Source organism: Catharus ustulatus, chromosome 23 (assembly GCF_009819885.2).
Source record: "Catharus ustulatus isolate bCatUst1 chromosome 23, bCatUst1.pri.v2, whole genome shotgun sequence".
NCBI lineage: Eukaryota > Metazoa > Chordata > Aves > Passeriformes > Turdidae > Catharus > Catharus ustulatus.
In genome coordinates, this window is record NC_046243.1 from 616700 (window position 1) to 643761 (window position 27062).

Here is a 27062-nt window from a genome sequence, read left to right on the forward strand (position 1 = left end):
TCCGCCATGGCCGCGAACTGCGCGGGGGCCGCGGGGACGGCGGCGGGAGCCGTGGCCGCGGTGGGATCGGCCCTCAGCGCCAGCAAAACCAAGACCAAGAAGAAACACTTCGTGTGCCAGAAGGTGAAGCTGTTCCGGGCCTCGGAGCCGCTGCTCAGCGTCCTTATGTGGGGGGCGAACCACACGGTGAGAGCGGGCGGCGCGGGCTCACCCCCACCCCGAACCCCCGCCCCTCAGAGCGGGGAGCGGGGCCTCGTTCCCCTTCAGACCCCTCAGAGCGGGGCCTCGTCCCCCTCAGACCCCTCAGAGCGGGGTCTCGTCCCCTTCATCCCCCTCAGAGCGGGGCCTCGTCCCCCTCACAGCCTTGGGAGCGGGGCCTTGTCCCCTTCATCTCCATCATCCCCCTCACAGCCCCTCAGAGCTGAGAGCGGGGCCTCGTCCCCCTTAGACCCCTCAGAGCGGGGCCTCGTCCCCCTCATCCCCCTCACAGCCCAGAGAGCGGGGCCTTGTCCCCTTCATCTCCATCATCCCCCTCATCCCTGCCCGCCCCCCTCAGATCGGTCCCTTCCCCGCTCCCCCTCAGGCTGGGCCTTCTCCCTCCCTTCCAGAGCAGCTTTTTTCCCCTCATCCCCTCTGAATCCCAGCCTTTCCTCCCTCCCTGGGCTCTGTGGTCCCTTTCTGCTGGCTCTGTGTCCCCAGGCAGTTTGGGGACCTCACAGGTCCCTGTGTCCCCACACGCCCACCCTTGGCACCTTTTCCAGCCCCTTTTTCCTGGGACAGGGCAGGGACACTGATGGCTCTTTGGGGCACTGATGGCATTTTGGGCAGGGGCACTGATGGCTTTTTGGGGCACTGATGGTTTTTTGGGGCACTGATGGTTTTTTGGGGCACTGATGGCTTTTTGGGGCACTGATGGCATTTTGGGGCACTGATGGCTTTTTGGGCACTGATGGCTTTTTGGGGCACTGATGGCTTTTTGGGGCACTGATGGCATTTTGGGTGATGCTGCTGTGGCACAATCCCCGCTCTGGCACTGGGGGGGCCCTGAGGACACGAATTTGGCACTTCCAGCCAGGACTGTCCCTGTGGCTGTCCCAGGAAGGGATTCCCCTTGGAGCTCTCCCATCTCCATCCCCCAAAAATGAGGGTTTGACCCCTTTAGTCTTCTTTGGCCAGGTTGTGAGAGGGTCCCTTGGGAATGTCTGTGCTGGCTCAGCTCTGATTCCACCTCCTCTGGCCACCCCTCACACCATCCTTGTGTTGTCTCTGGAAGCTTCTCCCCGGTTTGTGATGGCAGGCACGAGGATTGATCCTCAGATGTGGCTGCTGGGTGCTGTTCGTGGTGGCCAAAGAACCCAGAAGCCTCATCCCTTTCTCACTTAATCCACTTTTAGGGCTCAGACACACCTATTTCTCCAGTGGATTAGTGGATGTTTCCTAGAGAGTGAAAGGGATTCAGGCTCTTTTTTTTTTTCCCCTAAAACAAATAACACACCAAGAATTTAAAAAAAAATCTCCTTGCATTCTTGGCCTGCCTGACTGGAGTGAAATCTTCCAAATGTGGTTCAGCACCGTGCTGGCTTTGAGGCAAAGGATGTTCCAAGTGCTCCCAGCCTTGCCCAGGAAGCAGATAATGAGTTGAATCAGCCTTTGATCAGTGGTGCCATCAGCAGCCCTGAAGAAATGGAAATCGTGGGATTTTTCCCAGTTTCATTCCTACCCTCATAGGCAGGGTTGTTCCTTGCTGGCAATTCGCCTTTTTTGGGGATTTTTTTTGGTGTTTTTCTTTGTTGTAGCTGTCTGGGCAGGAATTTGAGGCCCTGGATCAGGACAGAGTAACTTTGGGAGCACTTGGCTGTGAGATATTTGGGAAAGGGAGCACGGTGAGCTGACACTAAGCTGCTAATGAGATTATATGGGATGTGTGTTAGGAAGAAATTGCTGCCAGGAAGGAACCCAGGGGCTGGGAAAGGGGGTGAGAAAAGTTCAGCTGTGACCTCCTGACCTTTGAAAAGGCGTTTAGGGTTTCCCTAAAATCCCTGCCACGTTGGGGTGAGGGTTTGATGCTTCTCTTGAACTCACCAGGAGCAGCTGCTGTGGCTGGGAAATGATTTATGTGCCTCCAGCTGATGTTTGGGAATCATTTAGGGAATACCTCTGTGGAAAGTTTAAATAAAGGGTGCTGGTGCTTCCAGCCAGGATTGGGATTGGGGTTGGGGTGGGGCTGGTGTGAACAGGGGTGCTGGGAGTCAGATCTTTGAATTTTGGACCAGAGAACCGTGGAGAGGAGGGGAAAAGTTGTGTGAAAGTTGAGGCACTCAGTCTCAACTTCGAATTCTGAGTTTGCTGTCAGCTCCTGAAGCTGCAACAATGGGGAGGTTCTTGGGGAAGCTCCTGCTGTTGTCATGGCACTGGGAGAGGAGCTGCTGTGCTCTGTGTGTGTGTGTGTGTGTGTGTGTGTGTCTGTGCTGTCCCCAGGTGTGTCTGTTCTGTCCCAGGTGTGTCTGTGCTGTCCCCAGGTGTGTCTGTGCTGTCCCAGGTGTGTCTGTGCTGTCCCAGGTGTGTCTGTGCTGTCCCCAGGTGTGTCTGTGCTGTCCCCAGGTGTGTCTGTGCTCTGTCCCAGGTGTGTCTGTGCTCTGTCCCCAGGTGTGTCTGTGCTGTCCCCAGGTGTGTCTGTGCTGTCCCCAGGTGTGTCTGTGCTGTCCCCCAGGTGTGTCTGTGCTGTCCCAGGTGTGTCTGTGCTGTCCCCAGGTGTGTCTGTGCTGTCCCCAGGTGTGTCTGTGTTCTGTCCCAGCTGTGTCTGTGCTGTCCCCAGGTGTGTCTGTGCTGTCCCCAGGTGTGTCTGTGCTGTCCCCAGGTGTGTCTGTGCTGTCCCCAGGTGTGTCTGTGTTCTGTCCCAGCTGTGTCTGTGATGTCCCAGGTGTGTCTGTGCTGTCCCCAGGTGTGTCTGTGTTCTGTCCCAGGTGTGTCTGTGCTGTCCCCAGGTGTGTCTGTGCTGTGTCCCAGGTGTGTGTGTGCTGTCCCAGGTGTGTGTGTGCTGTCCCAGGTGTGTCTGTGCTGTCCCCAGGTGTGTCTGTGCTGTGTCCCAGGTGTGTCTGTGCTCTGTCCCAGGTGTGTCTGTGCTGTCCCAGGTGTGTCTGTGTTCTGTCCCAGGTGTGTCTGTGCTGTCCCCAGGTGTGTCTGTGCTGTCCCCAGGTGTGTCTGTGCTGTCCCAGATGTGTTCCCTCCCCCTACCTGTATCCTCATGCCCAGATGTGGCAGCTTTGATGATCCTGGACAGGAGCAGCCCCTCCCAGCAGGGCCATGAACAGAGATGTGTGAGGGATGTTTGCTGCTTTGGGAGCCATGGAAACAGTTGGGAGGCTCTGGGATCCCAGGGATCGATCCCAGATTTTGGATCTCTCTGTAGGGCTGTGATTCCTCAGCTGGAAAAGATTCCCCTGGGTGCTGGCAGGGCAGAGGCACAAACATCCCATTTTTTGGGAATGAGAAGTGTTGGCTGTCCCCAGGCAGCAGCAGCAGCCGTGTCCCAGCCTGGAGCAGCCAGCAGAGCTCGTTGGTATTCCAGGGAAGCAGCACTCCCTGCTCTCAGTGCTCCAGAGCAGCATCTGCCACCAATCAACCCCCCAGATCTCAGGGATTGCTGCTGGCACAGTGGGGACAGCCTGGGTGTGTCCCTGCAGCCCCAGCTGTGACAGCTCTGGGGACAGCAGCACTGGGCACGGCTGTGCCAGCCCTGCAATGAGTGAGGGGCTGCATCCGGGCTGCTCAGCCAGGGCTGCTCTGCAAATCTGCAAATCCAGCAGCCCTTTTCCTCTCAAATCCACACTCCAGCAGTTCCTGTTCAAATCCACACTCCAGTATCCCTTTTCCCATTCAAATCCACACTCCAGGATCTCTTCAAATCCACACTCCAGGATCCTTTTCCTCTTCGCATCCACCTTCCAGCAGTTCCTGTTCCAATCCACCCTCCAGGGTCTCTTTTCCTCTTCAAATCTACACTCCAGGATCCCTTTTCCTCTCAAATCCACCCTCCAGGATCTCTTTTCCAGTTCAAATCCACACTCCAACAATTCCTGTTCCAATCCACCCTCCAGGATCTCTTTTCCAGTTCAAATCCACCTTCCAGGATCCCTTTTCCGATTCAAATCCACCCTCAAGGATCTCTTTTCAAATCCACCCTCCAGGATCTCTTTTCCTCTCAAATCCACCCTCCAGGAGCCCTTCTCCTCTTCAAATCCACCTTCCAGCAATTCCTGTTCAAATCCACACTCCAGGATCCCTTTTCCAGTTCAAATCCACACTCCAGGATCCCTTTTCCAGTTCAAATCCACACTCCAGGATCTCTTTTCCAGTTCAAATCCACCTTCCAGGATCCCTTCTCCTCTCAAATCCATCCTCCAGGAGCCCTTCTCCTCTTCAAATCCACTTTCCAGCAGTTCCTGTTCCAATCCACTCTCCAGGATCCCTTTTAATCTTCAAATCCACACTCCAGCAGCCCTTTTCCTGTTCCAATCCACCTTCCAGGATCTCTTTTCCTGTTCAAATCCACCCTCCAGGATCCCTTTTCCCTCTCAAATCCACCCTCCAGGATCTCTTTTCCTGTTCCAATCCACCCTCCAGGCTCCCTTTTCCCGTTTGGGATGCAAACCAGGGATTTCCCAGGTGTTCCTGTGAGTAGAACAGGACTCATTTCCCTGCTCCTTCCTGCCATGGCTTGGTTGTTGAACATTCCCATTCCTCAGCTTTGTTTGGACCAAGGGAAGCATCAGCCCTGCCCACCACTGGGAGCACTGGGAGCATGGACTGGGAGGACTGGGGACAGCAGGGTGGCACTGCCTGATCCCTGGGATGCAGCCAGGAGTCCTTTCCAGGTATTTTTTTTTCAGGAATAATTTAGTTAGCTGTCACCAGGGGATTTTTAAATTTTTTTTTTTCCATCTTAAAGCATCCTGGTGTCCCCAGAGGAATTACTGACTCCAAGATTAACTCCTGTTGGTGTGGATATTAATTAACCATGCTCTGATTAATGGAAAACAGTTTTTTTTCCTCCAACCATCACCCAGTTGCTGCTCTGTCCTAAACAGCAGCAAAATTCTGCCACAGCTGTGAGTTTGTGATTTCCCCATGTGTCTTTTACCTCCTTCCCCAGAGCATTAATGAATTTTAACTAATTCTCACCAAGATGCCTGATTGGAAAGCTCTGAGGGGAACAAATTCCTGTGGCAAAGAATCCTGGAGAGTGGGGCTCACCCACTCCATCAGCTGTGTGTTAGTAAACAAATCTCATTTTCCCATCATTTCCTAATTGCCACTTTGAGGCTGCACTCAGGTTTTGAAGCAAAATTTGGCCCATTGATGCCAGCAGCTGTCCCTGAACGACACAGAATATTGATGTGGCTTTTATGGGGAAAGGAATTTGAGAAATGATCAACCTGCTGAAGAATTCCAGTGCCCAGGAAGTAAAATCTTGGCAGAGAAAAAGGGAGGAGGTGTTTCTGCAGCTCTGCAAAGCTGAGGGTGAAGGGTCTGGGCAGCACAAGAGGTTTTCCCTCCCTCACCTCCTGCTCTTGGTCCCTGTTGGCATCTTTTGGTCCTTGTGGGGTGGCTCTGGACACTGCCTGACCTGCTGGGGAATCACCAAATTCTTGTCAGGACGTGGCAAAACCAGGGAAAAACGGGAAGGGGCTGTGTCCCTGTGCTCCTGCTGAGGGTGGCAACGAGTTTGTGTGAAATGTGGCTGGGATTGAAATCCTGAGAACCTCTGGGGTGTCCAGATTGAAATAATGAGAGTCCTGGGGGTGTCCAGATTGGAATCCTGAGAGCTCTGGGGCAAATCCACCTTGAAATCCTGAGAGCCCCCGGGGCAAATCCACATTGAAATCCTGAGAGGTCCCAGGGGCCAAATCTGGATTTAAATCCTGAAAGTCCCTGGGGCAAATGCAGATTGAAATCCTGAGAGCCCCCAGGAACCAAATCCAGATTGAAATCCTGACAGTCCTGGGGCAAATGCAGATTGAAATCCTGAGAACCCCCAGGATAAATCGAGATTGAAATCCTGAGAGCTCTCAGGGCAAATCCAGATTGAAATCCTGAGAGTCCTGGGGGTGTCCAGATTGAAATCATGAGGCCCCCCAGGGCAAATCCAGATTGAAATCCTGAAAGCCCATGGGGCAAATCCAGATTGAAATCCTGAAAGCCCATGGGGCAAATCCAGATTGAAATCCTGAGAGCTCTCAGGGCAAATCCACATTGAAATCCTGAGACCTCTGGGGCAAATCCAGATTGAAATCCTGAGAGTCCTGGGGCTGTCCAGGAACAAATCAGGGCTAGAAAGTGAAGTAGAATTGAGAGCAGCTCAGGGCTAAAAAGTGGATTTGAGAGCAGCTCAGGGCTAAAAATCTGAGGCCTTACAGGAGCCCAGCATTGCTCTGGGTGTGGCTGCACATCCCTGGGCCCTGCTGTGCCCACTTTGGGGACCTCAGTGGCACCAGTGTGGCACCACCTTGTGATCTGTGCCTTGCAGTGGCTGTGATGCCCTGAACAGCCCAGGTGAGGGCCCAGGTGTGTGTCAGGATAATCTTGGGAAGGGATTTGCTTGCTGAGGGTTGTGCTGTGAGCTGTGCTGTGAGCAGGGAGGGGTTGGGATATCCCTTTCCCAAGGTGTGTGGGGGTTTTTTGTGCCTTTTCCTTGGGAAGGTGTCAGGCATGGGTGTTGATGTGGGAGCACACTGTGCTTAAACAGCAAAAAATTGTAAAAAACTCAACATAGCAGCAAAACTAAATTAACAAAATCGTGTTTGCTTCCAGAGTGGTGCCAGGAGCAGAGGCCCAGTGACCACTGCCCCAGAGCTGCCTTGGGGGAGGGCAGTGGGCAGTGCTGGGTCTGGAAATGACCAGTCCAGCCCTTCACCCATGTTGTGGTGCCCAGCACAACCCCATTCCTTCTCCCTGTCTCTTCCAAAGCTGGATCCCAAATCCAACCTTTTATCCATATGTTGGTGCCCAGCACAACCCCATTCCTTCTCAGTGTCTTCTTCAGAACCAGAATCCCAAATCCAGCCTTTTATCCACATCCTAGTGCCCATCACAACCCCCTCCCTTCTCCCTCCAAAGCTGGATCCCAAATGCTGCCCTTCATCCCCATCTTGGTGCCCATCACAACCCCCTCCCTTCCCCATCTCCTCCAGAATCAGCTCCCAAAACTTCCAGCGAGCTCTGCAGCAAGGGAGGAGGGAAAGGTTTCCACAGGGGGGAATTTTTGAGCTCTTTTATCTTGTGAGCAGCGGTGGCACCTCAGAAACCATCCAGAGCTCTCCTGCTGCACCATTTCTGCCACTCAGGAACCTCTCAACAGGTGCCACACTCCCTTTGAGCTTTGAAACCAGGGCACCCAGCGAGGCCTCAAACATTTGTGTCTGAATTGGTGCCAGCGAGGAGGGGGCAGCCTCGCAATCGCTGTTCCTCTGAGCCGTCAGCATCCTTCCTCTGCTGGAGAGGAGCTGCTGATGGCTCCTTTGTGCCTTCCCTGGGTGTCTTGGGTTACAATCCAGGGTGTGATAAAAGGAATCTGTTCTATCAGCATCTGTTGGGGGTGGGGCAGTGATCCTGATCAACATGGGAGATATTCTGCTAATGGGCATCCATTGAAACCAGGCAGGGCAGTGTTCTTTATCTCATGGGATATCTCCTGTTCATGGCCATGGTTTATAAACCAGGCAGGGCAGTGTTCTTTATCTCATGGGATATCTCCTGTTCATGGCCATGTTTATAAACCAGGCAGGGCAGTGTTCTTTATCTTTTCACAACCCATCCTTCTTCCAGTGAGTCATTTTCTGCTCATGGCCATTGAGTCCCACTCAGCAGTCCCATTCCATGGTGGCTGCATCCTCCTGCAGTGACAGATGTGGCTCAGCTGGAGCAGTGCTCCTGTACAAGGTGCAGTTTCCCTCCCAAGCTCCAGTGGGGATGTGGAGAAATCCGGTTTTCCTCTGGAGTCCAGTGGAGAAAGGGGCTCCCTTAGTGTCCCAAACCTCTGTTTTTATCTTGGTAAGAAATGTTGGGCTCGTCCCTCTGGCTGGAGCAACTCCCAATGGGATGCAGTAATTTTATCAGTGCCACAGTGGGACTCAATGGCCATGAGCAGAAAATGACTGGCTGGAGGAAGGATGGGCTGTGAAAAGATAAAGAACAATGCCCCAGCTGGTTTATAAACCATGGCCATGAACAGGAGATATCCCATGAGATAAAGAACACTGCCCTGCCTGGTTTATAAACCATGGCCATGAACAGGAGATATCCCATGAGATAAAGAACACTGCCCTGCCTGGTTTATAAACCATGGCCATGAACAGGAGATATCCCATGAGATAAAGAACACTGCCCTGCCTGGTTTATAAACCATGGCCATGAACAGGAGATATCCCATGAGATAAAGAACACTGCCCTGCCTGGTTTATAAACATGGCCATGAACAGGAGATATCCCATGAGATAAAGAACACTGCCCTGCCTGGTTTCAATGGATGCCCATTAGCAGAATATCTCCCACAGAGATCAGGATCACTGCCCCACCCTCACAGATGGTTTCAGAATCTATACCTTTTATCACACTCTGTAACCCCAGACAGTTGCTGACACCCAGACACAATCAGGTGTGGTTTATAATCCTGAGATTCCTGTAGTGGCTGGAGGCAGCGCCGCTGTCTCGGTGCACAATGAGTTGTTTTCTGCCAGCCCCCAGGGGAAATCTCTGCGTGGGATTGTGCTGCAGCTCTCTGCAGTGCCTGGGAGATGGGAGATCCCTTCCTCACCTGCACTCTGCTCCCTTTTCCCTCCCCTCTGCTTCAAGGATTGAGCTGAACCCGGGGGGCATCGGCCTCTCCCTGCCAGTGGGGGATGTGTGCCGTTATTTATTCATTCATTCATTCATTCATTCATTCATTCATTCATTCATTCATTCATTCATTCATCTGTGCAGCGTTTTCCATACATCCCAGAGGTGCTGGGGTGTCTTGGACTGGATACCTGGAACAGAGGAATTAGAGAATGGACAGGATTAGAGAATAGACAGAATTACAGAATAAAGTGGGTGTTTATTCAAGTGGATATTTATTGAAGGTGCACCCTGGGCAGTGCAGGAGCCTGGCAGAGGTTACACTTGAGATGGACACGAGTTTTTTGGGCAGATATGAGTTTGGTTTATTTGCATATCAGGGGTTAATGAAGTCACAGTCCCCCAGTTTGCTCTCCTCATTCACTTCAGTTCACACTTTTCATACCTGAGGCTGTGGTGATGTCCTTGGTTTTTAATTTTGTCTGACCAAACTGCAGAGAGCTCACTAACCCTACATGGAGTTCAGAGTTCTGCACCAATCCAGTACAAAAAATACAAAAACTAAAACTTGAGGCATCAGCTGGGGAGGGGAGTGCAGGGCTGGGCTTTGCTGAGCTCCATCCCTCTGCTATCTGTTTAGGGCTGAGCTTTGCTGAGCTCCATCTCTGCTCCCTCCAGGAGCTTTGTGCTCTCAGTTCTGGGCTGGGCTTTGCTGAACTCCATCTCTGCTCCCTCCAGGAGCTTTACTTCCCTCTGCTATCTGTTGTGTGGGATGGCTGGCTCTGAAAATAGCCACCCTCCCTCCTGGCACTGGGATGTGTCTTTCTTCCCAGTCTGACGTGTGTTAAATCTGGTCTGGTTTTTTTGTGGTGAGGATGGAGGAAGGGTGGGATAAACACTGGGCTGCATGGAATGACAGTAATTTCATGATTGTAAGCCACACTGACTATAAGCTGCATCTCTGGATGTTGGCAACTTTTCATTCTTTGTCCATATATAAGCTGCACCTGATTATAAACTGCACATTACAATATAGAGTGTGATCAAAGGAATCTGTTCTATCACCATCTGTTGAGGGTGGGGCAGTGATCCTGATCTCTGTGGGAGATATTCTGCTAATGGGCATCCATTGAAACCAGGCAGGGCAGTGTTCTTTATCTCATGGGATATCTCCTGTTCATGGCCATGGTTTATAAACCAGGCAGGGCAGTGTTCTTTATCTCATGGGATATCTCCTGTTCATGGCCATGTTTATAAACCAGGCAGGGCATTGTTCTTTATCTTTTCACAACCCATCCTTCCTCCAGCCAGTCATTTTCTGCTCATGGCCATTGAGTCCCACTGTGGCACTGATAAAATTACTGCATCCCATTGGGAGTTGCTCCAGCCAGGGGGAAGAGCCCAACATTTCTTACCAAGATAAAAACAGAGGTTTGGGACACTAAGGGAGCTCCTTTCTCCACTGGACTCCAGAGGAAAACCGGATTTCTCCACATCCCCACTGGAGCTTGGGAGGGAAACTGCACCTTGTACAGGAGCACTGCTCCAGCTGAGCCACATCTGTCACTGCAGGAGGATGCAGCCACCATGGGATGGGACTGCTGCCAACACCCTGCCTGACTGATGGGTGTCAGGTTGTACTCTGACTGTGTCAGGGTTTGGGGTTTGTTCTTTGTAGTGCTGTATTTCTATTTTAATTTCCCTAGTACAGAACTGTTATTCCTAATTCCCATATCTTTGCCTGAAATCCCCTTGATTTCAAAATTACAATAATTTGGAGGGAGGGGGTTTACATTCTCCATTTCAAAGAGAAGCTCCTGCCTTTCTCAGCACACACCTGTCCTTCAAACTAAAACAGCAACTTTTCATTCTTTGTCCATATATCAGCCACACCTTTGGGTTCAGACCAAAATTTTAGTGAAAATGGTGCAGTTTATAATCATGAAATTACTGCAGCTCAGTCCCCAGGGCTGTGGCAGCAGTTTGGGCAGTGCTCTGTGTCCTGCTGCCCTCAGGGAATGGGGAATCCCAGAGCTGGATCCCAGGGCAGGGAAGTTTTCCAGCAGCTTTCCCAGTGACCTGCTGGAGGTTTTGGTGCTGGAGCCAAGCCCTGCTCTTGGCAGCCTCATCTGCTCCCTCTGCAGCACTGCCTGCTTGGCACAGCAGCCCTGGAGCAGAGCTGGGATGGAATTCTATCCTAAATCCAGGCTGTTAACAGCTCAGGGAGGTGGGGCTGTGGGGAGCCCTCAGAAAAAGCAGCTCAGAAACCTCCTGAAAACCTCCTGACCTGCTCTTGATCCTGCTGTTGGTGTAGAAACAGAATCACAGGGTGATTTTATTGTGCTTTTATTGAAGAGCTCTGGGAATCAGGGCACAAACCCAAATCTGACTCCACATGGATTCCAGAGGGACAGGTTTTACACCCTTTTATGTAACTATATAATAATTACTAAATCCATCTTGTTCTATTCTATACATTGATCTTATCCAAGCAGGGATTCTTGTGATTTCCATCAGCTCCCCAAACATCCTTCCTCATGATTCTTGTTACAGTTACATTGCTTCTCATGGTTCTTACTATGATCAAACAACAATATATTCAATTTACCAAACAATTATTACATTTAACAACCACATTATTTATCCCATGCTGATTACTCAGGTGCAGTTTCACATGATCCAACAAACACAAAACTCAACATCCATTCCCAGGCCTGATTCCTGAATCTGTTGTATACAATTCCCATGATTTTAGAAATATTTTTAACCCTGTGCCATCACTGGCACAGCCTGGAGCAGGGCAGCCAGACACAGTCCAGAGTTGGATCTTTATTATTATTATTATTACTATAATTATATTATTGTTGTTATTATGGCACTGCTGAATGCTGCAGCACCTGCTCAGTAGTGTAGCTGAACATTTCTCCTCCTGCTTGCTCCTGTTCCTGTGGTTCCACACATGACTAAGGAGCAGAAACAGCCCAGTGAGTGACTCATCCCTCCAGAGAAGGGGTGGGAGCAGCAGGAGATGGAAACATGGAAACAACATCCAGGGGAGTGTGCTGGGCTGCAGCACAGCCCCTGCTCAGCCTGTGCTGTCCCAGGAACTGAGGTTGGAAGGGTTTCCCAGGCAGGGTGAAGTTCAGACAGGAAATCTGCTGGGTCTGTGCCCCTGGGTGCTCAGGGGGGCTCAGGGAGGGGAGATGGTTCAGGATTCACTGGGGGAATGAGGGGCTGCTGTGGCTGGGAGCAAAGTGTTCCCTCTGCTCCTGTGTGCCTGTGTCCCTGCTGTGTGTGTGACACTGCCCTGTCCCTGTGTCCCCAACTGTGTGTGTGACACTGCCCTGTCCCTCTGCTCCTGTGTGCCTGTGTCCCTGCTGTGTGTGTGACACTGCCCTGTCCCTGTGTGCCTGTGTCCCTGCTGTGTGTGTGACACTGCCCTGTCCCTGTGTGCCTGTGTCCCTGCTGTGTGTGACACTGCCCTGTCCCTCTGCTCCTGTGTGCCTGTGTCCCCAGCTCTGTGTGTGACACTGCCCTGTCCCTGTGTCCCCAACTGTGTGTGTGACACTGCCCTGTCCCTGTGTCCTGTTAAGGCTGTCCCTTGTCCCCAGCTGTGTTGGTGTGACACAGCCCTGTCCCTGTGTCCCTGTGTCCCCAGCTCTGTGGTGTGACACAGCTCTGTCCCTGCTGTCCCCAGCTGTGTGTTGGTGGGACACAGCCCTGTCCCTATGTCCCCAGCCCTGTCCCTTGTCCCCAGCCCTGTCCCTGTGTCACAGCCCTGTCCCTGTGTCCCCAGTCCTGTCCCTGTGACACAACCCTGTCCCTGCTGTCCCCAGCCCTGTCCCTGTGTCACAGCTCTGTCCCTGCTGTCCCCAGCTGTGTGTTGGTGTGACACAGCCCTGTCCCTGTGTCCCCAGCCCTGTCCCTTGTCCCCAGCCCTGTCCCTGTGTCACAGCCCTGTCCCTGTGTCCCCAGTCCTGTCCCTGTGACACAACCCTGTCCCTGCTGTCCCCAGCCCTGTCCCTGTGACACAGCCCTGTCCCTGTGTCCCCAGCCCTGTCCCTGTGTCACAACCCTGTCCCTGCTGTCCCCAGCCCTGTCCCTGCTGTCCCCAGCCCTGTCCCTGCTGTCCCCTGGGGTGTTGCCATCCCTGCATGTCCCCAGGGCCTGTCCTCTGAGTGTCCCTTTTTTCTCTTGCAGATCAACGAGCTCAGCAATGTCCCCGTCCCTGTCATGTTAATGCCCGATGACTTTAAAGCCTACAGCAAGATCAAGGTGGACAATCATCTATTCAACAAGTGAGTGGGAGCTTCCCAAAGCTTCCCAAGCTCTCTGTGTGGCCAGAGCTCTGTGCTGTGAGGCAAACTGGCCTGGGGGACCCTTCTGGGGCTGCTGCCAGGGGTGTGCTGTGCTGTGGGTGGGAGCCCCTGCCCACACCCCAGGGTGGGCTCAGTCTCACTGAGATGCTCTTTAGGGACTGATTTCCGTCCTTTGAGGGGTGAGGCTGCTCACAGGAGGCAGCTCTGCAGCTGGGCTGTGCTCGTGGAGTCTCTCTGCAGTTACCCCTGTCTCCTTTTCTCAAAAAAAATCCATTTTTGGAAGCTGTTTGGAAGTCATGGCTGTGGCTGGTGCTCAGAGTTCTCCACTCCAGCTCTGCAAGGCTGCAGTGCTCCCTGAACAACCCTTTGTTTCCCCCAAGTTTCACAGGGATCAGCTTTGCACAGTGGGAGGAATTGGGAAGTTTGTGTCCCCTGGCACCTGCAAGGTGCAGGATCTGCTCCTGCCCCTCTCCCCAGAGATCTGAGCTCCCCTCTGATCAGGATCTGTTCCTGCCCCTCTCCCCAGAGACCTCAGCTCCCCACATGTCCCTGCCAGTGTTTCTCATGGACAAGGAGCTGCCAAATCCAAGCAGGACCAAGCCCTGCTTCTCCCCCTCTGGGCAGGAGCAGGGCTGTGGGAGGAGCAGGTGCAGCTCCCTCAGGGACAGGGAATGTTGTCATTGTCCCCTGTGCTGTGCCTGGGGGCAGCCTGGAGCTGCTCCTGGATGCTGGGGGGTCCCTGGATGCTGTGAGGTTCTCTCCTGGGTGCTGTGGAATGTTCTGGGGTGTCCAGGGATGTCCTGGGGTGTCCAGGGATGTCCTGGGGTGTCCTGGGATGTCGAGGGATGTCCTGGGGTGTCCTGGTGTGTCCTGGGGTGTCCAGGGATGTCCTGGGTTGTCCAGGGATGCCCTGGGGTGTCCTGGGTTGTCCAGGGATGTCCTGGGGTGTCCTGGGGAGCTGCCAGGGAGCTGGAGCTGGATCTCACTGCTCACATGCTCTGTGCTTGCCCAGGGAGAACCTGCCCAGGGCACAGCAGGGCTGGGGTGTCCTGGGACATCCAGGGATGTCCTGGGCTGTCCAGGGATGTCCTGGGATGTCCTGGGGTGTCCTGGGATGTCCTGGGATGTCCTGGGATGTCCTGGGGTGTCCAGGGATATCCTGGGATGTCATGGGAGGTCCAGGGGTGTCCTGGGGTGTCCAGGGGTGTCCTGGGACATCCTGGAGTGTCCTGGGATGTCCTGGGATGTCCTGGGACATCCTGGGGAATCCAGGGATGTCCTGGGGTGTCCAGGGATGTCCAGGGATGTCCTGGGATGTCCTGGGATATTCAGGGATGTCCTGGGTTGTCCAGGGATGCCCTGGGGTGTCCTGGGTTGTCCAGGGGTGTCCTGGGGTGTCCTGGGTACCTGCCAGGGAGCTGGAGCAGGATCTCACTGCTCACACCCTGTGCCTGCCCAGGGAGAACCTGCCCAGCCGTTTCAAGTTCAAGGAGTACTGTCCCCTGGTGTTCCGCAACCTGCGCGAGAGATTCGGCATCGACGACCAGGACTACCAGGTACCCTCCCCTGTCCTCCCAGCCCACACAAACCCCACACACTGCTGCAGCAGCTTCTCTGGGTTTTGGTGAGGCTGGAGTGCTCCTCCAGCAGGAGGAGGGGATCCCTGCTCCCAAGGCTCACAGGTGGCTGTGGGCAGGCAGGAGCTGGAGGGTAGCAGTGATCCAGCCTGGAATGGCAGCAAGGAAAAGGAAATCTGGCATGGTTGTGGATTCAGGTGAATCTGCTGCTTCCAACCAAGTGTGTGTTGTTGGTTTGGGTGCTTCAGGTGGGTTCTGCTTTGGGATGCATCCCTTAGTGCCAGAGGGGCTGATTTTATTGGAGAGGAGTCTGCTGGGGGCAGCTCTGGGGACAGGGAGGTGTCACAGCTCTGGGGACAGGGAGGTGTCACAGCTCTGGGGACAGGGAGGTGTCACAGCTCTGGGGACAGGGAGGTGTCACAGCTCTGGGGACAGGGAGATGTCACTGCTGTGGGGACAGGGAGGTGTCACTGCTCTGGGGGCAGGGAGGTGTCACAGCTCTGGGGACAGGGAGGTGTCACAGCTCTGGCTGCTGCAGCAGGGCCACCCTTTCCTTTCTCTTTCCCCTTTCCCTTTCCCCTTTCCCTTTCCCCTTTCCCTTCCCCTTTTCCCTTTCCCTTTTCCCTTTTCCCTTTCCCTTTCCATTTTCCTTTTCTCTGTCCCCTTCTCTTTTCCCTTTTCCCTTTCCCTTTCTCTTCCCCTTTCCCCTTCCCTTTCCCTTTCCCTTTTCCTTTTCCCTTTCCCTTTTCCCTTTCTCTTTCCCCTTTCCCTTTCCCTTTCCTCACCCATCTTTGATCTCTGAGCACGAGGAGCTGAGCAGGGACATCACACAGATGTCCTTCCCCTTCCTCTGCTGTTCTCAGGAATTGCTTCCCCCATCTCTGAACAGCTTTGGCTTTTTAAAAAAGTGTCCAAAAAAAAAAAATTGAGCTAAATGGAGGTGGGTAAAATGTGCTGGCTGGAGTGAGAGCTGAATTTACCAGCCCAGCTGTGGGAGAGGTGGAGGGAGCAGAGGGATGGGAAGGGCTGGGGATGTGGCAATGCTCTCTGTGGTCACCATTTCTGCTTCCCCAGCTCCAGAAGAAAAGCTCTGTGGTTTTGAGGTGAGGGCTGATTAAACTGCCTGGCACAGACCCCTCTGCAAATGTCAGCCAGCAGCAAAGGGGATTTTTCTGTTTGCCTTTATTTTCCATTGGCAGCAGCGGAGTTTTTCCCCTGCTTCATTAAAGTTTTAAAAGCTTTAAATGCTTCATTCTGAAAGGAAACCTCTCAGCTCACTTGCAGCATGACTTGGTAAATCTCTGTCTCAGAGCTGGCTCTGCTGCAGGCTCCCTCACCTAAAAATAAAGAAAAATCCAGCCTGAAACACAATGGCCAGCCCAGAAATGCTGGAAAAATCGCTAAGAGTCATTGTTGGTGTTTCAGAGCCCTCCCCATCTGTGGCAAGGAAATGTTGGTCGATGAAATGAGGGGACAGAGGGGACAGCTTGGAGGAGCAGCAGTGGCTGGGGCTGAGGAGGAGCTCCCAGCAGCACAACAAAGAGCTCAGGGAATTGATCCCTGCAGTTTCCCTGGGATTTTCCAGCCCTGCTGCACTGTCTGGTTGCTAAGGGTGGAGACTGGGATCTAAAGGCAGATGCTGCTGGTTGTCAGAAGAACAACCAAGCTATTTATACTCATCTTGTAGGTCCAGGGGTAGGAACAGCAGAGCCTGGGGGTGGCTTTTGGTGCAGGATGACCTGGGAAGGATCCCCAGACACTGAGACTTTGGCCAGACTAAGCTACTGCTTGATGGAAAAGCCACCAGGCCATTGCAGTTGTTTTGGTCTGGTTTTCCTTAAGCCAGGATAGAAATATCCTTAAATGCCTGAGAGGAAATGCTGAGAACTCTTGGTCTGTGTATCCTACATCTCTAAAAACCTCTCAGCAAAATGTGCCTTCCAAAAACACACCCCAGCTGTTGGAGTAAAACCTGCCAGGTGGAAGCCCTAAAAACATGTCCAGGCTTTTAAACAATTGAGTTTTACCCTCAGCAGTGCCAAAGCTGGAATTCACAGCCAGAGTGGGTGCTCTGAGCTTGTTCTGTGGGGCTGGCTCTGCTTCCCAGAGCTGCTCAGGTCATTCCCAGCCATTCCTGACCCCATCCTGGGGTGCTGACTCTGCTCTCCAGAGCTGCTCAGGGGGTTCACAGCCAGACTTGGTGCCCTGAGCCCATCCTGTGGTGCTGACCCCGCTCATCAGAGCTGCTCAGGGTGTTCCTGTGGGATTGGCTCTGCTCCCCAGAGCTGCTCAGGTCATTCCCAGCCATACCTGAGCCCACCCTGTGGTGCAGACCCTGCTCCCCAGAGCTGCTCAGGGGATTCCTGTGGTGCTGCTCCTGCTCCCCAGAGCTGCCCAGGTCATTCCCATCCATTCCTGACCCCATCCTTTGGGATTGGCTCTGCTCCCCAGCACTGCTCAGGTCATTCCCAACCATTCCTGTGCCCACTCTGTGGTGCTGCTCCTGCTCCCCAGCACTGCTCAGGCCATTCCTATCATTCCTGAGCCCATCCTGGGGTGCTGACTCTGCTCCCAGAGCTGCTCAGGGGCTCCCAGCCATTCCTGACCCCATCCTGTGGTACTGACCCTGCTCCCCAGCACTGCTCAGGCCATTCCCAGCCATTCCTGCACCCACCCTGTGGTGCTGACCCTGCTCCCCAGCACTGCTCAGGCCATTCCCATCCGTTCCTGACCCCACCCTGTGACCCTGCCCCTGCTGCTGAGGGCAGTGACAGCCCCTGTCCCATCCCCACACCCTGTGTGTCCCCCAGAACTCGGTGACCCGCAGCGCCCCGGTGAACAGCGACAGCCAGGGCCGCTGCGGCGCGCGATTCCTCACCACCTACGACAGGAGATTCGTCATCAAGGCCGTGTCCAGTGAGGATGTGGCAGAGATGCACAACATCCTCAAGAAATACCACCAGGTATGGTGAGTGTGGAGCACCCCCTGCACTCCTGGGGATCTGCAGCTGGGGGGAAAAATGGGGCTTTAGGGTGTGGGGGAGTGAGGTCTGGGGGGCAGAAATCTGAGGGGCAGAAATCTGAGGGATTAAAATGTGAGGGACCAAAATGTGAGGGACAGAAATCTGAGGGGCAAAAATCTGAAGAGGTAAAGTCTGAGGGGCAAAAATCTAAGGGGCAGAAATCTGGGGGACAGAAATCTAAGGGACAAAAGTCTGAGGGAAAAAATCTAGGGGACTAAAATGTGAGGGACAAAAATCTGGGGGACAAAATCTAGGGGACAAAAATCTGAGGGACTAAAATGTGAGGGGAAAAAAGTCTAAGGATCAGAAATCTAAGGGACTGAAATCTGAGGGTCAGAAGTCTGGGGGACAAAAATCTAAGGGAAAAAGTCCGGGGGACAGAGATCGCCCAGCCCCACCCAGGGTCACACTGGAACCCTGGAGATCTCCCAGGGCTGGGTTGGTGTGACACTGCCCTGTCCCTGTGTCCTGTCAGGGCTGTCCCTGTGTCCCCAGCTGTGTGTTGGTGTCACAACCCTGTCCTTGTGTCCCTGTGTCACAGCCCTGTCCCTGTGTCCCTGCTGTGTCTTGGTGTCACAGCCCTGTCCCTTGTCCCCAGCCCCGTGTCACAGCCCTGTCCCTGTGTCACAGCCCTGTCCCGTGTCCCCAGCCCCGTGTCACAGCCCTGTCCCTGTGTCACAGCCCTGTCCCGTATCCCCAGCCCCGTGTCACAGCCCTGTCCCTGTGTCACAGCGCTGTCCCTTGTCCCCAGCCCAGTGTCACAGCCCTGTCCCTTGTCCCCAACCCTGTCCCTTGTCCCCAGCCCTGTGTCACAACCCTGTCTCTTGTCCCCAACCCTGTCCATTGTCCCCAGCCCTGTGTCACAGCCCTGTCCCTTGTCCCCAGCCCTGTGTCACCGCCCTGTCCCCGTGTCCCCAGCCCTGTCCCTGCTGTCCCCAGCCCTGTCCCTGTGTCACAGCACTGTCCCTGTGTCCCTGCTGTGTCTTGGTGTGACACTGCCCTGTCCATTGTCCCCAGCCCTGTGTCACAGCCCTGTCCCGTGTCCCCAGCCCTGTGTCACAGCCCTGTCCCCGTGTCACAACCCTGTCCCTGTGTCCCCAGCCCTGTGTCCCCAGCCCCATGTCACAGCCCTGTCCCGTGTCCCCAGCCCTGTGTCACAGCCCTGTCCCCGTGTCACAGCGCTGTCCCTTGTCCCCAGTTCATCGTGGAGTGCCACGGGAACACGCTGCTGCCGCAGTTCCTGGGCATGTACCGCCTCACGGTGGACGGGGTGGAGACCTACATGGTGGTGACCAGGAACGTCTTCAGCCACCGGCTCACCGTGCACAGGAAGTACGACCTGAAGGTGAGGGCTGGGGGCTGGGGGCTCCCCCAGAGCTTGGGGACTTGGCTGGGAACCCCCTGGGGCTGGGGGCTCCTCCAGAGCTTGGGGACTTGGGTGGGACCCCCTGGGGCTGGGGGCTCCCCCAGAGCTTGGGGACTTGGGTGGGACCCTCCTTGGATTGGATTTGGGGCTGGGGGCTCCTCCAGTGCTTGGGGATTTGGGGCTGGGACCGCCCTGGGGCTGGGACCTCCCTTGGATTTGGGTGGGACCCCCCTTTGGATTTGGATTTGGGGCTGGGATCCCCCTTGGATTTGGGGCTGGGACCCCCCTTGGATTGGATTTGGGGCTGGGACCCCCCTTGGATTTGGGACTGGGACCTGGATTGGATTTGGGGCTGGGATCCCCCTTGGATTTGGGGCTGGGACCCCCCTTGGATTGGATTTGGGGCTGGGATCCCCCTTGGATTTGGGGCTGGGACCCCCCTTGGATTTGGGGCTGGGACCTCCCTTGGATTTGGGGCTGGGACCCCCCTTGGATTTGGGGCTGGGATCCCCCTTGGATTGGATTTGGGGCTGGGATCCCCCTTGGATTGGATTTGGGGCTGGGATCCCCCTTGGATTGGATTTGGGCTGGGACCCCCCTTGGATTTGGGGCTGGGACCCCCTTGGATTGGATTTGGGGCTGGAATTCCCCTTGGATTTAGGGCTGGGACCCCCCTTGGATTGGATTTGGGGCTGGAATTCCCCTTGGATTTAGGGCTGGGACCCCCCTTGGATTGGATTTGGGGCTGGGACCTCCCTTGGATTTGGGGCTGGGACCCCCCTTGGATTGGATTTGGGGCTGGAATCCCCCTTGGATTGGATTTGGGGCTGGGACCCCCCTGGCTGGGTCCTGGGTGTTGGGGTCACTCAGGGGATCAAGGTTTGGGATGCAGGTTTGATGTTTGTCCATCCCCCCCATCCCAGGAATTATTTGAGCACTGATTTAAAAAATTTTTGCATTGTTTTCCTGCATGGAAAAATCAAATAGTGACAGTTAATTAATTTGGAATATGACCCATAGTGCAGTATTGAGATTTTTATTTGTTTTGCTTTCGTTGTTTAGTTTCATTGTTTTCCTGCATGGAGAAATCAAACAGTGTCAATCAATTAATTGGGAATATGACCCATAGTGCAGTAATTATATTTTTTTTTGTTTTGTTTCATTGTTTTCCTGCATAGAGGAATCAGGTGGTGTCAATCAATTAATTGGGAGTATTACCACAGTGCAGTAATAATATTTTCTTTAATTGTTTTGCTCTCACTGTTTCCCTGCATAGAGAAATTAAATGGTGTCAATAAATCCATTGGGTATGTGACCCACAGTGCAGTAATGATATTTTCTTTATTTTTCTTTTCTTTCTCAGGGCTCAACAGTATCCAGGGAAGCAAGTGATAAAGAGAAGGTATGGAAATTGTTTAATTAATTCCTTTTCAATTCTGGGAGCTGCTTGGAGCTTCCCTGACAATTGCTGTGCTCTGCCTGGTGCCATTCCCATCCTCAGTGAATTTTGTGCAGCCAAAAAATCCCAAACTGAGCAGAGACTGTTCCAGCACACCCTGGGCTGGAAAATTTCACCACAGGCTTTTGTGTTGCAGGCCAAGGATCTCCCAACCTTCAAGGACAACGACTTCCTGAACGAGGGCCAGAAGCTGCACGTTGGAGAAGAGAGCAAAAAGAATTTCCTTGAGAAGCTGAAGAGGGACGTGGAGGTGATTTCCTGGGGGACAGCTCTGTGTCCTGTCACTGCAGGGCTGTAGCAGGGGCTGCAGAAACTGCAGAACTTCCTGCACCACTGCTCTGGGCTCCCACAGGGTTCAGTTCTCACTGCAGTGCTGCAGAACTTCCTGCAGCAGCCAGGCTCCTGCTCTGGGGGCAGTGAGCTGTGCAGCTGCTCTGGGCTCTCACAGGGTTTAGTTCTCACTGCAGGGGCTGCAGAACTTCCTGCATCAGCTACTCTGGGGTCCCACAGGGTTCAATCCACACTGCAGGGCTGCAGCAGGGGCTGCAGAACTTCCTGCACCAGCCAGGCTCCTCCTCTGGGGTCTGACCAGGGTTTAGTTCTCATTGCAGGGCTGCAGAGTTCCTTCCTCACCAGCCAGGCTCCTGATTTTGGGGTCTCACAGGGTTCAGTTCTCACTGCAGGGCTGCAGCAGGAGCTGCAGAACTTCCTGCACCAGCTACTCTGGGCTCTTACAGGGTTCAATCCTCACTGCAGGGCTGCAGAATTTCCTGCACCAGCCAGGATCCTATTCTGGGGTCCCACAGGGTTCAGCTCTCACTTCAGGGCTGCAGAACTTCTGCACCAGCCAGGCTCCTGCTCTGGGCTCTCACAGGGTTCAGTTTTCACCCCAATCCTTGCTTAGGGAGGCTCTGCAGGGCAGGGCTGAGCATTCCTGATCCTGCAGCTGCTCTGGGGTCTCACAGGATTTAGATCTCACTCTAGTCCTGGTTTAGAGAGGCTGTGCAGGAGTCTTACAGGGTTCAGTCCTGGCTCAGGGAGGCACTCCAGGGCAGGGTTGGGCATTCCCCACCCTTGCAGCTGCTCTGGGGACTCACAGAATTTAGATCTCACTCTAGTCCTGGCTCTAGGGAGGTGCTCCAGGGCAGGGCTGAGCCCTCCCCATCCTTAGGGCTGCTCTGGGGATTCACAGGATTTAGATCTCACTCTAGTCCTGGCTCAGGGAGGCTGTGCAGAGTCTCACAGGGCTCAGTCCTGGCTCAGGGAGGCTGTGCAGTCTCACAGGGTCAGTCCTGGCTCAGGGAGGCTGTGCAGAGTCTCACAGGGTTAATCCTGGCTCAGGGAGGCTGTGCAGAGTCTCACAGGTTCAGTCCTGGCTCAGGGAGGCTGTGCAGAGTCTCACAGGGTTCAGTCCTGGCTCAGGGAGGCTGTGCAGGTTCTCACAGGGTTAATCCTGGCTCAGGGAGGCTGTGCAGAGTCTCACAGGGTTCAGTCCTGGCTCAGGGAGGCTGTGCAGAGTCTCACAGGGTTCAGTCCTGGCTCAGGGAGGCTGTGCAGAGTCTCACAGGGTTCAGTCCTGGCTCAGGGAGGCTGTGCAGAGTCTCACAGGGTTAATCCTGGCTCAGGAAGGCTGTGCAGAGTCTCACAGGGCTCAGTCCTGGCTCAGGGAGGCTGTGCAGAGTCTCACAGGGTTAATCCTGGCTCAGGGAGGCTGTGCAGAGTCTCACAGGGTTAATCCTGGCTCAGGAAGGCTGTGCAGAGTCTCACAGGGTTAATCCTGGCTCAGGGAGGCTGTGCAGAGTCTCACAGGGTTCAGTCCTGGCTCAGGGAGGCTGTGCAGAGTCTCACAGGGTTCAGTCCTGGCTCAGGGAGGCTGTGCAGAGTCTCACAGGGTTAATCCTGGCTCAGGAAGGCTGTGCAGAGTCTCACAGGGTTAATCCTGGCTCAGGGAGGCTGTGCAGAGTCTCACAGGGTTCAGTCCTGGCTCAGGGAGGCTGTGCAGAGTCTCACAGGGTTAATCCTGGCTCAGGGAGGCTGTGCAGAGTCTCACAGGGTTAATCCTGGCTCAGGGAAGTTTTGCAGAGTCTCACAGGGTTAATCCTGGCTCAGGGAGGCTGTGCAGAGTCTCACAGGGCTCAGTCCTGGCTCAGGGAGGCTGTGCAGAGTCTCACAGGGCTCAGTCCTGGCTCAGGGAAGTGCTCCAGGGCAGGGCTGAGCCCTCCCCACCCCGCCCTGCTCACGGCCGCCTCTCCCCAGTTCCTAGCCCAGCTGAAGATCATGGATTACAGCCTGCTCGTGGGCATCCACGACGTGGACAGGGCCGAGCAGGAGGAGATGGAGGTGGAGGAGAGGGCAGAGGATGAGGAGTGTGAGAACGACGGGCTGGGGGGGAACCCCATCTCCTCCTACGGGACCCCCCCCGACAGCCCCGGCAACCTCCTCAACTACCCGCGCTTCTTCGGGCCCGGGGAGTTCGACCCCTCCGTGGATGTGTACGCCATGAAGAGCCACGAGAGTGAGTGGGGGCGCCTGGGGGGAGCTGGGGAGGTGGGGGAGGTGGGGGAGAGGTGGGGAGGGCAGGGGAGGAAGGATGGAGGGCAGGGGAGCTGGGGGGATAGGTGGGATGGGGAGCTGGGGAGGGCAGGGGACCTGCGAGGGAGCTCTGGAGGGAGGGGAGCTGGGAAGGAGCTGGGGAGGGCAGGGGAAGAAGGATGGAGGGCAGGGGAGCTGGGAGGGATGTAAGGAGGGCAGGGGAAGTGTGGGGAGCTCAGGGGAGCTGTGGGGAGCTGTGGAGGAAGGATGGAGGGCAGGGTAGGTGGGGGAGAGGTGGGGAGGGCAGGGGAGGAAGGATGGAGGGCAGGGGAGCTGGGGGGATAGGTGGGGAGGGAGGTGGGGAGGGCAGGGGAGCTGGGATGGGGAGCTGGAAGGGAGCTCTGGAGGGAGGTGAGCTGGGAGGGAGGTGGGGAGAGCAGGGGAGCTGGGGAAGAGGTGGGGAGGGCAGAGGAGGAAGGATGGAGGGCAGGGGAGCTGTGACAGACATGGAGAGGGCAGGAGAAGTGTGGGGAGCTGTGAGGGAGCTGGGGAGGCCAGGGGAGGAAGGATGGAGGGCAGGGGAGCTGGGAGGGAGTTCTGGAGGACAGGGGAGCTGGAGGGGAGCTGGGGAGGGAGTTGAGGAGGGCAGGAGAGGAAGGATGGAGGGCAGGGGAGCTGGGATGGGGAGCTGGGAGGGAGCTTGGGAGGGCAGGGGAGCTGGGGAAGAGGTGGGGAGGGAGCTTGGGAGGGCAGGGGAGCTGGGGGAAGGTGAGGAGGGCAGGGGAGGAAGGATGGAGGGCAGGGGAGCTGGGATGGGGAGCTGGAAGGGAGCTTGGGAGGGCAGGGGAGCTGTGAGGGAGCTGGGGAGGGCAGGAGAGGAAGGATGGAGGGCAGGGGAGCTGTGACAGACATGGAGAGGGCAGGAGAAGAGTGGGGAGCTGTGAGGGAACTGGGGAGGGCAGGGGAGCTGAGGGGGAGGTAAGGAGGGCAGGGGAGGAAGGAAGGAAGGATGGAGGGCAGGGGAGCTGAGGGGGAGCTCTGGAGGGCAGGAGAGGTGTGTGGAACTCTGGGGAGCTGAGAAGGGCAGGGGAGCTCTTGGGGAACTGAGGAGGGACCTGTGGAGGAAGGATGGAGGGCAGGGGATGTTTTTTGAGGTGGGGCCCAGGCTCTGAGCCCCTCTCTCTCTCTCTGTGCTGGCCATGCCCAGGCTCTGAACCCCTCTCTCTGTCTCTGTGCTGGCCATGCCCAGGCTCTGAGCCCCTCTCTCTCTCTGTGCTGGCCATTCCCATGCTCTGAGCCCCCCTCTCTCTGTGCTGGCCATTCCCAGGCTCTGAGCCCCTCTCTCTCCCTGCTGGCCATGCCCAGGCTCTGAGCCCCTCTCTCTCTCTGTGCTGGCCATTCCCAGGCTCTGAGCCCCTCTCTCTTTCTGAGCTGGCCATGCCCAGGCTCTGAGCCCCTCTCTCTCTGTGCTGGCCATGCCCAGGCTCTGAGCCCCTCTCTTTCCCCCAGGTGCCCCCAGGAAGGAAGTTTATTTCATGGCCATCATCGACATCCTCACGCCCTACGACACCAAGAAGAAAGCGGCGCACGCTGCCAAGACAGTGAAACACGGGGTGAGCCTGGCCTGGGGCTGGGGCTCAGGGGTCACCTCTGTGTCCTGGGTGACACCCTGGGGTCACTGCTGTGTCCTGTGTGCAGGGTGACACTCTGGGGTCACTGCTCTGTGCAGGGTCACACCCCTGGGGTCACTCCTGTGTCCCTGCCCCCATCCCTGCCCCTTCCCTGCCCCCCTCCCTGCCCCCCTGTCCCCTCCCTGTCCCCTCTGACCCCTCCCTTGTGACTTTCTTTTTTTGTCCCTGGTGCTGTTTACCAGGACCAGAGGGTGCTAACATTTAGCTCTCTCAGAAAACTCACATTTAGCCAGCAGAGAAACACCAGAGGCCTAACTTGTGAATTCCACAAGAACTTTTATTTCATGTGAAGGGAGTCAGGCAGGATTCTCTCAGAACAAAACCATATTTATAAATTCAGGGAGGATTCAAACTACAACCAATAAAAGTTTATACAAAGAACAGCATCCAATCTAAATGAGAAACCCTAAAGGTGAACTAAGTGAGAAGCCCTAAAGGTGAGCTGACCAATTACACAAACTAATTTCTAACCAATTATCTTCCAAAGTGTAGGAGAGTGACCAAATTCTTAAGGAATTTGGCTCAACCTTGGTATCTAGGATACCTTATTTATTAGAGCAAGTTCCAGGGGAAGATGGCTTTGGAGGGATTGTATCATCCACACCCCCTGTCCCCTCCCTGTCCCTGTCCCTGTCCCCACTGACCCCGTGTCTCTCCCCAGGCGGGCGCCGAGATCTCCACGGTGAACCCCGAGCAGTACTCGAAGCGTTTCAACGACTTCATCTCCAACATCCTGACATAGTGCAGCTGAGCCTGCCCCAGGGGGGGCTGCTGTCACCCCAGGGGGGGCTGCTGTCACCCCAGGGGGGACTCCTGTCACCCCAGGGGGCTCCTGTCACCCCTGCCACCCTGCCCTGGCAGCTGCAGGACACGGCGCCTGTGACAAACCCGTGCTGATCCTCGGCGCCCCAGGGAGGTTTTGCTGTTCCAGAAGTGCCCACACTGCACCTCTGAGGGCTTTTCCCAGCAGCACTGGGACCTTCTGTGACATTCTGTGACATTCTGTGACATTCTGTGACATTCTGTGACACGTGGCACTGTCCCCAAGGGTTCAGTGGAGCGGTGCCTGATTCACAAACCACTCCTTGGTTTTTTATTTTATTTTATTTTATTTTATTTTATTTTAAATTTTTTTTTTGTGCTGTTGGTGGTGTTGTTTTATTGGACTGGCTTTGTCAGAAAAGACAAACAAACCCCTTTTATTTCCCTCTGGGTAGGAATTGGAAGGAAAAACAAAAAACTCAGCATTTCAAGGATGGAAAATAGAACTGATAAAAGGAGGAGTCGCTGAATTTAGGTAAATTCAGACTTGGGACACTTTATATTTTTTGGTTAATTTAAGTAACAAAAAAAAAAGAAAAAAAAAAAAAAGAAAAAACTTTTTTGTAACTGCACTTGATTTACAAGAAAGATGAGGGAAATGAACATCTACCAAAGATGATCTCTGAAAAAAAAAAAACAAAAATAACAACAAAGTGTAACTCCTAAAAACAAAAATAACCTAAAAAAAACCTAAAAACAAAAAAAAATCAGTGTGAGAGGCATTGACCAACCTCAGCTCATGATGTGCTGGGAGCTGGGCTGATTGCAGTTGGACAGAGCTGGAGAAATTCCTAAAATTGGAAAAATTCCTAAAATTGGGGAGTTCCTAAAACTGAAAAATTCCTGAAATGGGAGAGTTCCTAAAATTGAGGAGTTCTTAAAATTGGAGAAATTCCTAAAATTGGAGGAGTTCCTAAAATGGGAGAGATCCTAAAAAGGGAGAGTTCCTAAAATTGAAGAGTTCCTAAAATTCAAGAAATTCCTAAAATTGGGGTGTCCTAAAATTGGGAAATTCCTAAAAATTGGGGAGTTCCTAAAATTGGAGAGCTCCTAAAATTGAAGGAGTTCTTAAAATTGAACAATTCCTAAAATTAAACAATTCCTAAAATTTGAGAAATTTCTAAAATTGAAGAGTTCCTAAAATTGAACAGCTCCTAAAATTCAAAATTTCCTAAAAATAATTCTTTTAAGAAAAAAATTGAAAAAAACTCATTTTTATCCCAGAATAAAATTTCCTCAATCAGGAATAACTCTGAGGTCAGCACCCCAAATCCTGCCAGTGTTAATTAATTATTAATTGTTAATTATTAATTATCCAGTCTTCCTTCCCCCACCTGCACAGGTACTTGAAGCCCTGACAGAGGTTCCTGGGTTGGGTTTTTTTGGGTTTTATTTTGTATTTTTGTGGGGTTTTTTGGTGGTTTTTGTGGGGGTTTTT

General features: G+C 54.1%; 1 protein-coding gene across 1 annotated transcript; it reads left to right on the forward strand.

The window, feature by feature from the left end:
* PIP4K2B (phosphatidylinositol-5-phosphate 4-kinase type 2 beta) lies at nt 1-27062 on the forward strand. Its single transcript, XM_033079265.2, has 10 exons — nt 1-186; nt 13036-13133; nt 14614-14710; nt 17542-17694; nt 18953-19099; nt 20484-20522; nt 20716-20829; nt 22836-23094; nt 24621-24724; nt 25464-27062. Exons 1-10 carry the CDS (start codon nt 7-9, stop codon nt 25542-25544), a joined length of 1272 nt encoding a protein of 423 aa, XP_032935156.1. The 5' UTR covers nt 1-6; the 3' UTR covers nt 25545-27062.

What these genes read in the sequence shown, in the direction of transcription:
- PIP4K2B (XM_033079265.2), top strand. Translation starts at nt 7, where the DNA reads ATGGCCGCGAACTGCGCGGGGGCCGCGGGGACGGCGGCGGGAGCCGTG. An exon ending in TCCTCAAGAAATACCACCAG is followed by an intron (nt 17,695 to 18,952) that starts GTATGGTGAGTG and finishes CCTTGTCCCCAG; the next exon opens with TTCATCGTGGAGTGCCACGG. An exon ending in AAGCAAGTGATAAAGAGAAG is followed by an intron (nt 20,523 to 20,715) that starts GTATGGAAATTG and finishes TTTGTGTTGCAG; the next exon opens with GCCAAGGATCTCCCAACCTT.